The sequence below is a fragment of the Astatotilapia calliptera genome, chromosome 12, assembly GCF_900246225.1.
Source record: "Astatotilapia calliptera chromosome 12, fAstCal1.2, whole genome shotgun sequence".
NCBI classification, from domain to species: domain Eukaryota; kingdom Metazoa; phylum Chordata; class Actinopteri; order Cichliformes; family Cichlidae; genus Astatotilapia; species Astatotilapia calliptera.
Genome location: NC_039313.1, coordinates 15,389,656 through 15,405,108, shown reverse-complemented (window position 1 = coordinate 15,405,108; position 15,453 = coordinate 15,389,656). Strand labels below are relative to the sequence as shown.

Below are 15,453 nucleotides of genomic sequence, written 5' to 3'. Positions count from 1 at the left end.
ACTGAGCTCAGAGGTTTATGGTTTTTATCAGCATAACTCAAAAGACAGGTCACGTGTCCTAAACCGATGCGCTTTATTTCTTTGCAGAGAGACACCAGAGGCCAGTTCCTGTTGGACCATGTGTGCAATCACTACAACCTGCTTGAGAAAGACTACTTTGGTATTCGATATGTAGATCCCGAGAAACAAAGGGTAACTATGATACACACACACACACCTGTCCGTGCACACTGCACACACCATAACCATGGTATCTGTTATCATTTTCATTACCAATTGAGACTAGTTTGTACAAAGGATCAGGAAAAGCCTGTCATTTATTCCCAGAGCCCAGATCTTTTGTTTGTCCAAGTGAAGCCAAACTGAGGTGGGGACATTAACTAGATGTGGATTTATCAAACCAAACATGCATTTTCCTTGTAAAACCTAAAATAAAAGTTGGAAACACTAATGGTAAAGCATAAAGGTGTTACCAGAGTTTTCTTCTTTACCAGAGGAGTGATCACAGGACCTACACAGCCGGTCAGAGCAACGCTTATATTTAGAGAAATGTATGTTTATGAAAAGTGCTTTCAAACCGCATTTTTCACTTTTTACTGAAGACTTCAGTCTATAAGTATGTGGTTAGTTTTCCAACAGCCACATCTTAGTAAAGTGGGGATTTATGATTCTGCTGAAAATCTGCTTCATAACCACAAAGCCCTCTGAAACACTATGCCTACCCTACCCCTACTGTTCAGCACCACTGATTGCTCATGTGCATTTCTGGTTACTTTTTTGTAATAGTTTTTGAATCTATCAGTGAGAGAATAACATTTATCATCTCAGTATTAAGGATAACAATATATATCAATATAACGACTCACAAATGTCAGCAGATACCTGGACGGAGAGTGCTATCGTAACTGACGTAGGAGAATGTGAAAGGAAGTGGAAAAACCAGACCCTGGGGGCACAAGCACAAGCATAAATGCCGGCAACGACGTCTGCCACGTCGTAAGGTTTAAAAATATACTAGCAGAAGTCTAAATCAGGCCTAAGGTGCAGCATCTTTTTCTCTGTAATCTTTGAGGAGTCTCCTTCCTCTAAATCTGGCTGCTCTTTTACCCCGGCTAACAAATTCTTCTCCTCAATTTAGAAATTCCACTTATACACAGCACTCAGCTCATTACAGCAGAATCACACCTACTAACAGGAAACAGTGGCAGTGAGTCAGCACAGGCAAAGTATGAATGTTGAATATCAGTCTGGAAGCAGCTGATACATTACATTACAAGTTCAAGTGCCAAATAATAACAAGATCAGTCTCCATATTTCAAACAGCCCACACAAAGAACAGACCAGACGCTTGATCGTAGCAGAAGCTCAGCTAGACTGTTTTTTTTTTCTTAATGCAAAGCAAGGAAGGAAAAATAAGGGAAAATGTGTTTTAAGACAAACTGAACATGCAGTGTCATGCAGTCCAGAAACTGTAACATAATACTTTGAATTGTATGCTTTTGACAGTAAGATGGATCAAAAAGGTCAAATTTGGTTCTATTCAGGAATATAAGATCATCATGTCTCCCTAAATCTCTAAATCAATCTCTTAAAGTAATAATGTAGTAATAATCTTTTTTATGACAGTTTAAAATACCAGAGATCTACCAATGATACAAATGAGATTTTCTAAGATAATTTTTGAATTAGCTCTCAATCCAGTCCTGTAGTTTCTTTAGTATAAATTTGATTATTTTAGGGTAACATTTTTGGTCTTTCTCTCTTTTTCAGCACTGGCTGGAGCCCAATAAACCCATAGTGAGGCAGATGAAGTGTGAGTGCCCTTTCTGTTTCCATTTCTGTGTCAGCATGTGTGTATACAGATGCAAAGCATCATGCATGTGTCTGTGTATTTGCGAGTGTGAGTGTGTTTTCTTATGCCGTGCATTTGTCTCAGAGGGTCACTCTGGTGTGAGGGGTCAAGCATGGCAAACAAGCCGACACCACCACAGGGACTCTAACAAGGCCATAACATCGTACGCGCAACATTGTTAAAGTGACAGGATAGGAGTACAAAAAAATCAGTTTGTTATTAATTAAAAACAGATACATTTTATTTGTTTATGTAATAATAATAAAAAAAAAACATTTAGATCATCTAGGTTTAAGAGTTTTATCACCCACCCACCTGTGACAGAGTCAGGCAATGTTGGACATGAGTTTTTCCTCTGAAGTCCCGCAGGGAGACCAATGGAGACACAATGAAGACAGACAAAGTGACAAGAGAACTGTTTCTCAGAAACACAAAAAACTGCCAGAGGGACAAGTGGCCTAAAAAGGAAAAAAGTCACACGTTGCAAAGACGTTGCAGTGGAAGACAAGCTTATGAGAGTACAAAAACAAGTAAACAGCCTGCCTGCCTTATGTGCAGGCCTCATTCAAAGCTTCATAACAATCACCACAAACCGGAAAGATATTTTTACTTTCCATCTCCAGAAAAGGATGCAGATTTTATCTGATTACTTTATTTGTCTGTTTTGTTGTCCCATTTTTGACTATTCTGTTTGTTTAACAAGTCCTTAGGATAATGCGATGTAAGACAAAATTCATTTTCTGGATGTATCCATGTAAGGTTTACCGAAATGAAATATGCAGTGACATAGGTACACGTATACAACACCTCATTAATACAAATATCTAATGAACCAATCACATAGCAGCATTTAGGAATGTAGGCATGCTCAAGACAAGTTGCTGAAGTTAAAATCGAGCTCTAGCCTATTACACATAGAGACACTGAACCATCAACACTCACATTCACACCGATGGGCAATTTAGAATCACCAATTAACCAAACCCCACTAGCAGCAGTTCTCCGGGCAAAAATTCTTTGTTAATGTCAGATGCGACTAATTTGAGGTGATAGGAAGGGAACTCAAATAACCGCTAGTGAAACAATCTAAGCAGAAGAGCATCTCTGAGCACACAACATGTTTATCTTAGAAGCACATGGGCTACAGCAGCAGAAGATGCCTTTCCTTGACCCTTCCTATCTTCTGGAAACAGGACACTGAAGCTAAACTAAACTAAAACGACAAACTCAAAGAGAACTGGGGTTGTACCTGGTGTGGTCTGCTGCTGCTCTAGCACTGAATACTACTTCTGTCAGCTAAGATTAGGAAACTGGGGCTACAATTTGAACGAGCTCACCAAAATTGGGCAGTAGAAGATTGAAAAAATGTTGCCTGATCTGAAGGGTTTTAATTTCTGCTGCAACAACACTGACATGGTAGGGTAGAATCTGGAATAATAATATCTTTCATCATTGTGAGTTTTAAATCCAGTAGTGCAATATGGATGAAAGTTAATAAAATTGCATGAAAAATTAAGCATGTTTTGAAAACAGAAGGGTCCATCACAGTACCCAATAAAGTGCATGGGTGTGTTTCACCCTCAAAGAGAAAACAGATTCACTTAAGGAAACGAGAAGCGATGGAGACACAAACACACCAGATTTTTTTTATTTATTTATTTTTACCAGGAAACTGCAGCTCTAGTTGTGTCTGGGCTTCAGTTTAGCTCAATGTTTGTTCCATTTGATTAGGTTTCATGGCTAACCTTTCTATTTGGCTTTAGGGAAAGGTCAAGTTTTCACATTTTCAAGGTCACCAGAGTGGCATTTAATGTGTCCCTGGAGGCTACTTTTACGTTGTAATAAGAGTTACACAAACAGCCCGAGGGGTTGTTTTCAAGCTGAGCACAGCCTCCTTTCCCCTCTTGATGTTTGCCTCTGATAGATTTGGCCAATGTTTTTTCAGTATAACTATAATAACCTTGAGAATGTGACACATATAATCATACAATCTAAGTACCCTAAAAGAGGACACAATACAAAGGTGAATAAGAGAGTGGTACTTGTTTTCACCTTTGTTTTCCTTCGTTTCCACTTACTCTTTCACATCTTTACGTTTCTATCTTGTGTTGAAAGATTGCAGCGGCTTTCCTCCGACCCTCCTTTTCTTTCTGTGTCTCAGTCTGAAGTTCACTAACCCTTTTAATGACTGTCCTGTTCTTTCTGTCCTGTTATAAATTAATAAAAGAGCTATTAGCGAAGTATTCTGCTCCATCGGAACATGTGTGAGATGACAGAAGGGGGAGGCTGAGGATATCAGTGAAAACTGGAAGGGAGAGAGAGGGAACAAGGGGGGGAAAAGTACTAAAAAGAGACAGTGATAGATAACGTAACTAAAGAAAGAAGAAAAATAGAGCGAAAAGAGGAGATTGGAGAGACGGTTTGAGATGAGAGAAGCTGACAGAGTGAAAGAAAGAAAACGAGATTAGAGGGGAGTTGTTGAATAGATCTGAGTTGCACTGACACATCAGTTCCCTGTGGCAGGATTTACTCCCAAATTAGGTTTCAATGTGTGCGTGCACTTGTGTTTTATTTCGTCTTTGTGCATCCCAGCTTACGTACGTTGGCAAACATCACATTTGCACGGCCATGTCTTTCGCGCACAATTCACTTTCTCTACAATGTTTTCCAAAAAAACCTCTTCGTCCCTTAAGCTTGAGAAATAATTATAAGCAGCTCAAGTTCTTTGGGAGCGGGTGGGAGGATTGGCTCTTTCAAATTGCTCAGCATGTATTATGTAGATGTGTGCTGTTTTTCATAGCCGGATAATACCGCAGAGGATCCTGCCATTAAAGGGAGAGTGGTGAGGGCACTCTGGATGATTTCTATCCCATGTGAAATGATACTTTCTTCCTCCTTGATGTTGACTTCAGAATGCCTATCAGATACTTTTGCATCTTTGTTTTAAGCGTCTCTTTGCCTCATCCTCTTTGAAATCTCTCCATGTGCACTCAAAATAACTCACATGTGCACGTGTGTAAACTTCGCCTGTGAGAACAGCAAAGACAAAACAACTCCTTCATTTTTCTAAGATTTGTAGCGTATGAAGCACAGGTGATTCAGCTGTTATGTTGGATTTATTTCTCGTGGTTTAAATGTCTTTCTGTAAACCATCCCTGCTGTTTTGTAGCTGTTAATTATATAATAACATATATATATTTTTTTCATCTGCTGACTTTTTAGTCTATAATCACCCAAAGAAGGTCAAAGTTTCCATTTCTTTTTTTTCATTCCCTTTTCCCAAGTTTCATTAGCCTTCAACACTTTGTCACTAGCAAAGGCCTGAACCCGGAGGCACATTTATGGATATGAACTTAAAAAACCCCAAACTTTCAAATATTAGCTTTCAACATTCATGTGTCAGAGAAGGCAAATTCGAGGCTACAGACCCTCTATAATGGATATGGACCCCGTGGCGTCTGTAACCATAATATTAGATTTTCTGACATAGTTCACAGGCTACAATTTTTTCCACTCTCAAAATTGGCAAAGAGTACCCTCAAAGCAAGCAAATGTAGAAAACCACAAAATTGGATTGATTGTGTCCATCAGAAAATTCAAATTGCAAAGCTGCCACACAGGAAGTGACATCAAATCTCCGCAATGCTTTGATCTACGCTTTGAACCAAACATGGAGTGAAAATTTTATATCGAGCAAACAAAATTCTGGCATTTGATCACTAGATCCTCAGACCAAAGCTATCAGTTAACTGTTTAACTGTAAGTAAGCGCCAAAGACACCAAATGGGAGTTGAGATGGGTAAAGGGTCCTTTAAGATGTTTTATTTCTTTAATAACCAAAATAAAATAAATTCAGACTTCAAAAAAAATCTTATCTGTGCTATTTTCACTTCAGGAAGTGTAAATTATTTATAATGCATTATATACAATTACTGTATATAATTAAATCTGTTGCTGTGTATGATGGTTTCCTCTCAGTGTTTCGGTGTTTTGGTGTTTGTATATCTTGTAAATGTTCTAACTTCACAGGGTAAACATTGAATATGTTTATAAGCAGATGAGCTGTGTGAGACTTCAGAAGGGAGTTGAAGCTATCGCTGTCATTTGATCCAAACCCTTCAGCCTGTTATTGAGTATATGTGTGTGTGTCTGTGACCGCTTATGTAACCTTGTGTATGTATGTTACGGTGCATATTTAAATACTATTCAAAGCACAAATCCTCTCCTAGAGATATGAAATGCTTTAGGACTCAGATCAAAGGAGAAGAAACAGACCCCAGTTCAAGTGAAGCACATGCCCATGTGTGTGTGTGTGTGTGAGAGTAATTACTGTAATTATGAGGTGACTAATCAGTATTGGAGACATGCTGTGGTTTCTGTTTTTGTCCCCAGCTTCTTCTTCTACATAATCTTCATGGCTCCTCTGTCCTCTCTTCCCCTCATTTATCTTTCCTCTTCTTTCCTCTTCTTATCTGTTTCTTAAAATCTTCTACTTTCCTTCTGATTCCCTTTATCATATCTGTCAAGCTTATCTCCTCTTTTTTCCTCCACGTTCTAACAGCCTTTTAACTTTCCTTACAGTTTCTGGTCTCTCTTAGTTTTTCCATCTCAACATCGTGTCTTTCTTGTCTCCAGCAGCTCAGCAGCCGTACACGATGTGCTTCCGGGTCAAGTTTTACCCGCATGAGCCAATGAAAATCAAGGAAGAACTCACCAGGTAAACAAGCACTGGCAATGGCGTATGAGTGACAGAGAAAGAAGGCAGGCTGAGAGAAAATGTAAAGTATTTCAGAGGATTTTCATGGACAAATATCTCTAGAGAGAGGAATTGAAAGAATTGAAAATATCCAGTGTGTTGAAGTCAATATGAAACAAAGCCTCTGAAAAATGTATTTGCCATGCAGAATTAAGGAAAGTCCAACTTGGTACTAGCAAGCTATACCTAATAAAAATATGTTAGTGACAGATGAAGACATTTGGCTAATTCTCACCTCAGAACGTATGCATCACGTGAAAGAGCAGCTGTGGCATGCAGGACCTGTCGGTGGTCTGGATAGCATGTGGAGCTTCGCTAGCAACCTGGCATTTCATCTCCGACAAAGTTATCCCCGAGAGAAGTAAAGCAAGTGTGTAAGTCCATCTCTGAATGTTTGTAAAGCATTCCCACGTTAAGCTTAACAAGCGACTGCCTCTCGCTCTCCGGCTGCTACTTCAATCGTGAAACTGCTTAAATCAGCTGATTGGCTTTTCTGTCGTGAGTCTCTCGTTTGTTTTTGGTCCACTTTGCACCAGAAAGAGGAAACCAGCGGCTGAACAACAGCAGCACGTTTAAGCTTGATAAGCTGTTGTTAGAATTTATTTAATATTAATTTCTACACCAGGATCCTTTTCTACGTAGCTGACGGCTGGTAACTGTGCAGGGGCGGATCTAGCAAAGTTTAGCCAGGGGGGCCGATAGGGCATTAACAGGGAAAAGGGGGCACAAAGACATACTTTTCTTTCTTATTCTCATTTAAAATGTCTAGCTTTTAATAAATAATTATCTGACACCCAAAGTTTTAATTTGATGTAAAATGAATAGAAGTCAATTACTGTATATAGTGACTATTAAGTCTAATATATATACCCTAGTAAGCTATAGTACTTTTTACTTTGGGAAGGTACCATCTGTGCAGTCTGCAATTTTGTTGAAGAAAGATGTTGAATCTATTTAATATTTCTTGAAAAATAATTGATTTCTGTGTATTTTTTTTCACACTGCATCAAATTAAGGTTGATTACGTCGATTAAGCATCATGAGGTGGAGCGTGAGGGGTGGTTCCTTATTTTTTATTTATTTCTTTTTGTTGTTGCTGGGAGTTGGAACCCTATTAGTTAGGTTGCTTAATATTTACGCTAAGTACTCTTTAAAATACCAGAATAGGGAGGATGGTGTAGGTCTAAGTTTATTAGATTGATCAGTATTGCTGAACTATGAAATATTTTGTCTGACTGATTTGTCTAAAAACAGACTATTATATGACTTATAAAACTATTTCAGTATGCGTTATTAAATGTTCTCAAGTGATTGATTACTTAAAGTTGGGCATTGACTGAACACAGTGCAAACACACCGGTGTTATACACTGAGCCAGACGTGAAGGCTCTCAAAACTGTAGATGAGCCCATGAAGATACTATATAAGTAAACAAACTAAATAAAAGATTTGGAGAGAGTCTGCTCCACCACCAGCGCCACCTCTGCCAAAACAGAGCCAAACACACAAAGCTTCTCTCAGGCGCAGTGATAATTAGAGACACTCACCCAGCAGGGACTTGTGTTCTCTGCCCTACGTCTTACCAACTCTGCTTCTCTTTATCAGTCCTAATTTTCTCTTCAATTCCTCCATCCATTCACTTCCATCCTTTTTCCTCTCTGCCTTCGCTTGTTTTTTTTTGTCTTTCCGCCCCCAGTGTCTCCTCCCTTCCTGCTGTCGATCGTTCTTCTTCCTCACTGTCATCTCCCCCTCCACCCTCAGGTGTCTCTTCACACCTTTCAAGTCACGTTTCCGCGTCTTTCTGTCCTATATTTTTGTCTTGAGATATTTCTGGAACCTATCCCTCTTTTCTTGCCTAATTTCAACTTAGCTGAATTCTGCTTCAGTTTTTCTCCAGATGTATTATTTATTAGCTCTTCCTCCCTCTGAAAGAGCTGCGTGTCCATTTCTGTTCATTCACGTGTCCTAAAGAAACAAACAACCTCTTCTTAGAGTCCTAAGGAAAGGCATCACACTGGCACACTACTTATAAGTTTGAAGTGGAAGATGAAGTTGAGATGAGTCGGAAAAGTTCAGAAGGAAATGCAGTCAGTAATAAAATCCTGTCGAGTTCTCAATATGGAGTTATGTCTGGGAGCAATTTTTTTCCCATCATCAAAATCCCCAAACTTTTAATGGTAAAATGTGCCTGCTCCAGTTTGCAAGATGTAATTTTAACTCTTGTATATGAAGCACTATTGAAGATAGATGAAAAAGTTAACCCACTGTTCTATAGATCTGTAATTATTGATTATGGTATTAGGTGTTTGGTACCTCACATTACAGATATTAATTGCTAACAGATGTAGTTTTTAGCACGGCAGAAAAGTGCATAGGGACTTCTTTTTCTGGATAGCATTTGGAGCTTCGCTAGCAACCCGGCATTTCATCTCCGACAAAGTTATCCCGAGAGAAGTAAAGCAAGTGTGTAAGTCCATCTCTGAATGTTTGTAAAGCATTCCTGCGTTAAGCTTAACAAGCGATATATGGAGCGACTGCTTCTTCTTGCTGCTACTTCAATCATGAAACTGCTTAATGATCAGCTGATCGGCTTTTCTGTCGGGAGTCCGTGTCTCTAGTTTTCTTTTGGCCCACTTCGCACCAGAAAGAGGAAACCAGTGGCTGAACAACAGCAGCACGTTTAAGCTTGATAAGCTGTTGTTAGAATGTATTTAATATTACTTTCTACTCGAGGATCTTTTTCTACGTAGCTGACGGCTGTAACTGTGCAGGGGCGGATCTAGCAAAGTTTAGCCAGGGGGGCCGATAGGGCGTTAACAGGGAAAAGGGGGCACAAAGACATACTTTTCTTTCTTATTCTCATTTAAAATGTCTAGCTTTTAATAAATAATTATCTGACACCCAAAGTTTTAATTTGATGCAAAATGAATAGAAGTCCATTACTGTATATAGTAACTATTACAGTTTTTTCTGAATGCTTAAACCCTAACTGTGATTCCTGTAGCACAATCTCTAAAACTATTCAGACTTATAGCAAAACCACTCACTGAGTTTGCAAAACTAAAAGCACAAAAACTGCTTTGCACTCAGTTTGCAATTTTGTAACACACACTTTGCAAAACTGTAGGCACAATTCACTGCACAACACTCAATTACCAAATTTCCAACACACTCCTAGCAAAAGTATACACATGTATGGCTATCATTAACACTAATTTGCCAACTGTCTGGCACACTTTCACATGTGAAAACTTTTTTAGATAATTAGTTCACTTTGCAATCAGCCTAAGCACTATAATACAGGTAAGCTGTGTGTGTGGAGTACAATGGAGGGAGCAGAAAGAGTGAGAAGTAGAGGAGGCCGAGGAAGAGGACGTGGAGGTGAAGAAGTAGGATGAAGAGGACGACAAGGACAAGGAGGAGCAAGAGGAAGACGAGGAGGAGGGAGAGGAAGATGAGGAGGGGGGAGAGGAAGGGTAGGAAGAGTAAGAAATAGAATTGCTGATGACATCAGAGCTACAATAGTGGACCATGTCATCAACCGTGGAATGACCCTGAGGGTAGCTGGCCAACGGGTCCAGCCTAACTCGAGCCGCTACACTGTAGCAAGTACCATAAGGACATCTTGAAATGAGAATCGGTTAGTACAGTCACTTCGCACAAAGATTTGTAGCACTGCCGTATGCCAATGAGAAACACACCAATACCATTGATGTAAAAATACTGAAATTGTTACTTTACAGAATTGCTAGATGACCAGATGCTGGGGGCAAAGGAAGCATGTTCACTGCAGACCAAGTAACCCATATAGTCATTATGGCGATTGCAAATAATCCTATACTTGGAAATAAACACTTGTGTTTGTTTTGATGTACTTGAAGTTTGCTAACAGATGTAGTTTTTAGCACGGCAGAAAAGTGCATAGGGACTTCTTTTTTTTGTTTTTAATTAAATATGCAGTTCAGAGTTCACCAAATGCTGACTGTGTGTCTCTGTTCATTTTCATACACAAATATTTCACAGTGCTGGAATTAAAGAGCAAAGTCAGCACTTAATCGTTATCTAAGGATTTTACAGAGTCAGGCTGACTATATTACTTATCTAGCCAATATAACACACATGAGTAATTTTAACATTATTTGTGTAAAAGAATGCACTCACATGAAGAAGTTTGACATATTTTGTCAATTATTTATACTATATTGACATTATTCATTCATACTTGCAAACTAAAGTATATAAAGGTGCTCTTTTTGTAGAATTTAAATTGATCTCGGACATTTATCTTCATGCAGAATAACGACATCATTTCTGTGTTTAAGTGTGCACCAAATCTTAATCTGGATTTTTCTATGCTTAAGTCATTTAAGAAACCTGAAAAGCAAATCTGTGTACGCAGACATTCTGACTCAATGTCCTAAAATAAGAGGAAGCACAAAGAAAGAAAAATTATCTAAATGTAGATCATGGTGTTTATTTATAGAGTCAGCAGCACTATAAATAAAACTATTTAGCTACAGCAGCAGGGTTTTCGCTCCATTCAATCTTTTATGCTTTGCCTCTCCTGTGTCTTTCCCTCAATGAAAAACAAGTTTGATGAGTCAGTTGACTCAGTGGTGACGTCCCAACTGGAAACTCATCTGTTCCCCACTTTTTTTTTGTCTTCACGCTAACACGAGACAAGTCTGCATGTCAGTAGCACTGAAGGTGTTTCCATAGTAGCTAAAGTACCACATTCTGCTGGTGAAGATGTATGTTGCCATAGTTATACTTTCCTTAACTACCATGGCAACAGTTTCAGATCGTTACTTTCTCATTGGGTGGTGAATTTTCATCCAAACTATTTGGAAATAGAAATTGTGAAAGCGGGGTATTGGTTCCCCTTCATAATGTGAGCAGTGGCTTTATATAGTATATTGTAATTAAACGTCTTTTATTTATTTGATTTATTTTAAATAAAAATCTGTATTTATGCTATAAGAATTTATTTCTGTAACTTTATGCATGCATGTGCATCCAGGTATCTCCTGTACCTTCAGTTGAAGAGAGACATCTATCATGGTCGTCTACTGTGTCCTTTTGCTGAAGCTGCATATCTGGGAGCCTGCATCATACAGGGTGAGGACTTACTCATAGTGGATGTATTAGAGATGTAGCAAATATTTCACAATTACATCCTTGGTGACATGTTGGAGTTTTAAATGAAAATCACACATATACATTTACACAATTTAATTTGTAAATTATAAGGGCTGCTATTACTGAAATGACTGAGCTGCTTGGGTTGTGGCTGTAATAAGAATAAGAATAAGGATAATATTTTCTAGCCTTTTCCAGAATGCACATTTGCAAAGTGCTTCATAATTTGAATAGAACGAACACATCAAATTAAGTTAAGAAACTGTAATTACAAATTTGAGTTACGGTGCCTGAGCTGTTGACTCTTGACAATGAAATCTGTAGTCTGTAGCCTCAAATCAAAAGTAATCAGCTGAAGTCCGAAAGCACAAGCTGTAAAATAACTACTAACAAATCACTGTTTGTGCCTGCAAATGCATTTATTTCCTTATTTAATCCATATTATTTAAATATTAAATAAATTAAATTAAATCAAAATTTGAATATAGTCCCAAATCACAACAACACTAAGATAATACCAAGAAAATAGAGAAAACCTCAACGATGATATGACCCAATATAAGCAAGGGCTTTGGCAACAGTGGGAAGGAAAAACTCCCTTTTAGCAGGAATAAACCTCAGTGAGAGTAGGCCATCTGACATTATCCGTGGGGGTGAGGTGGAGGAGATACTGTTTATTGATTGTAAATATCCAACTACCCACCAACACCACACTATCTAATGCTAGTTTGTCTATCTGATGTTTTTATCATCAGTGCTTTTTAATGTCATTTATAGAAAATCACTGACAAACACAATTTTAACATGTAAAATCAGATATATCAACTGTAGTCCACATGTTTGCAGGTTTATCATTTTCTTCATTAAGCTTGAATAAACAAGCTCATTGCAAAGAACAAACGTTTAGGAAATTTAAAAATGATGCCAACTAAAAGTAAAATACCTCTTTTAGGTTACTGAAATAACTTTATAAGTCAAAGTGATGTTTTAAGTTTGTTTAATTCAAGATTTCTATTCTGAAATACCCATGTGCTTTTTTTTTTAATTTACATTTTGCTGATTTATAAATACTTGTCTTATTCAAGCATTTAAAAAGTTCAGCTAACTGTCATTACTATGTATAGTTACGCAGTCTGTTAATCTAGCGTTACAGAATTATAGTTTTAAATTTGAGCATCCTCTTGCACTGTGTTGGGTAAAATTCAACACTCAGTTAATTTAATGTGCTTAACTGTGTATTTGAACCAAACAATGATCTTACCTAATTATATCAAATGTAACTGAACTTTCATCCAACCTCTGTGTAACCACAGTCTAACCCCTGTTTGACTAAGTTTGTCCTCATTAACCGGCTGCATTTCACAGCATCACACTGTCATTATCCTACTTTTTTTTTTAAAAAGTAGATGTATGTGGACTACTGGGAAAAGGAATAGAAGAGATTTTTTTCTACAGTCAATTAAACGTAACCGTTTAATGCTGAATCACAGCGCAGAGCCACTTGCTTTAATATGGATTAAGAAAAGAATTAGCTGGGCTTTATCATATAAATGAACCCTTGTGGCTCATACACAAATCCTTGAACTGTGCTAACACCCTCTGATTGGCTCATATCCCCAGAGAAGAGAGTGTGACTGGTTCACTTATCTCAAAACAGAGCATGTCTGCAGTGTATCATTGGCTGCTCTGATTAACTACGACAGGTCTCTGTCCTACTTTGTCAGGGTGTTGATTATAGAGCTGGGGAATAGTTTGAGGATTATTGTTTAATTAAACTCCAGACAAGTTTTTGATTAAACCTTTATAAAGATACTTAATTAAGATATCATTAAAAAAATAAATTAGTGGATTCAATGAGCACAACAATGATCTGTTATTTGAGTCAATTGCTCATAAGTATCTTATTATGTGGAAATAAAAAAAATAAATAAGGGAAAGATCTGTCTTTGGGCCTTTGTCTTAATTTGAGCAACCAGGAAATTTGCTGATGATACAAAGCTGTTTAATATTACAGCGGGCATTTTGTACTTGGTGCTATATGAGCTTTCTATTTTTCTGTGGGGGAAAACTGGAAGTTTTTTAACCCTAACTGTTAATATGGTCGTAGCCAGAGCAATCGTGGCTCAAGAGTTGGCAGTTCGTCTTGTAATCGGAAGGTTGCTGGTTCGGACAGTCTCGGTCATTGTGTTCTTGGGCAAGACACTTCACCCGTTGCCTACTGGTGGTCAAAGGGCCCGGTGCTGCCAGTGTCCTGCAGCCTCGCCTCTGTCAGTGCGCCCCAGGGCAGCTGTGGCTACAATGTAGCTTGCCATCACCAGTGTGTGAATGGGTGAATGACTGAATGTAGTGTAAAGCGCTTTGGGGTCCTTAGGGACTGAGTAAAGCGCTATACAAATACAGGCCATTTACCATAGCCGTTAGTCCAGCCACCCGCTGCACTCATGGTGTCACAGCTATTCTAACACTTTACACACAAATACAAAACAGGCATGTGACCATGCCTAATAATAGCTTGCAGTCTATAACTGTTCTGACCCAGCCATTTGCAATCCTACAATATAAATATAGAAGCAGTTGCATGTAAATGGAATAAGTACTATAAAATTAAAGTTACAAATTATAAGCTTGCTTAATATGCAACGTTCAAGTTGAGTAAAGCTTATTTGCAAAATAAAACATCTTTCTTTATTTAATTTTGCTTTACAATGCAGTTTTTATGTTAACCTGAGCAACATGACTACTAATTGTAGCTTCATACTATATATGCAGTCAAGGTGTGTTAAATTAGTTCTTTCAATAAGTTAACAAACAATGTATACCCATTTCCTGATGTATTTGACCTATTTTCAGATAATATTTTTACTGAAATCACCCTTTCTCTTTATAGCTGAGCTTGGGGACTATGACCCAGAGGAGCACCCATCAGACTACATCAGAGACTTCAAGCTGTTCCCTAAACAATCCCTCAAACTGGAGAGGAAGATAATGGAAATTCACAAGAATGAGCTCAGGTGAAAGACTAATATATATATTTTTTGTCTCGTGGTTTTGCTGTTTGTCTGGAGAAGGCTTTTTTGGTCTATTGTGGGCTTTTTGGGGGTATTGTTATCACCTCGCCAGGCAGACAGGCAGTGTGTACAGCCAAGTTTGTGAATGTGATAGCTCGATGATAAGGCAATGTAGGATTTTTGAATTAATTGAGCTTTGGCGCAGCTACTTTTTTGAAGATCTTGAGAACACAATAACAAGGTGATGAAGGAGTTGCACATTTATACCATAGGTGCATCTACTAGGAGGCTGAGGGATAGCACTAGCGGCCGCCAGTACTTTTTTTATTGTTGTACCGTTTGATGTTGGTGGCAGGTGCTATGCTCACTCCTGTGATCTGTGTTTTAAAACAGGCTGCTGAGACAACTGTCTACACAGCAGACAATAAAATGCTGCCTTTCTTTCTGGTTAGACACAGAATTGTGTGATACCCAGAGATTTAAGCTTCATTGCACTGGAGAAGGTATTCTCAGTCGAGATTTGTTTGAAAGTAAATAAAAACATCCATTAGCTTAGAGGAATGAGCATGAATTATTTATTTCATGCTCCGTTTAGACACCTTGCTTGTTACTACTACAGAATTTAAATTTTGATGAAAATCACTCATCCCTGATAAATTTGATCGTCTTGTGTTCTTTTGCATATGAACAAAAGCTAG

The 15,453-nt window shown here is 38.2% G+C and overlaps 1 protein-coding gene across 8 annotated transcripts in view; it reads left to right on the top strand.

Annotated features, from left to right (window-relative positions):
• The window catches only part of frmd3 (FERM domain containing 3), a 60,654-nt gene that overhangs the window by 20,137 nt on the left and 25,064 nt on the right, over window positions 1-15,453 (top strand). For 6 of the 8 annotated variants that reach the window (XM_026186559.1, XM_026186557.1, XM_026186561.1 and 3 more), the window contains exons 2-6: window positions 88-192; window positions 1,771-1,813; window positions 6,488-6,569; window positions 11,629-11,726; window positions 14,635-14,758. In XM_026186559.1, the coding sequence (XP_026042344.1) occupies window positions 88-192; window positions 1,771-1,813; window positions 6,488-6,569; window positions 11,629-11,726; window positions 14,635-14,758 (452 nt within the window). The remainder of the gene's footprint in view (window positions 1-87; window positions 193-1,770; window positions 1,814-6,487; window positions 6,570-11,628; window positions 11,727-14,634; window positions 14,759-15,453) is intronic. The other 2 variants (XM_026186558.1, XM_026186565.1) reach the window with 1 other exon arrangement.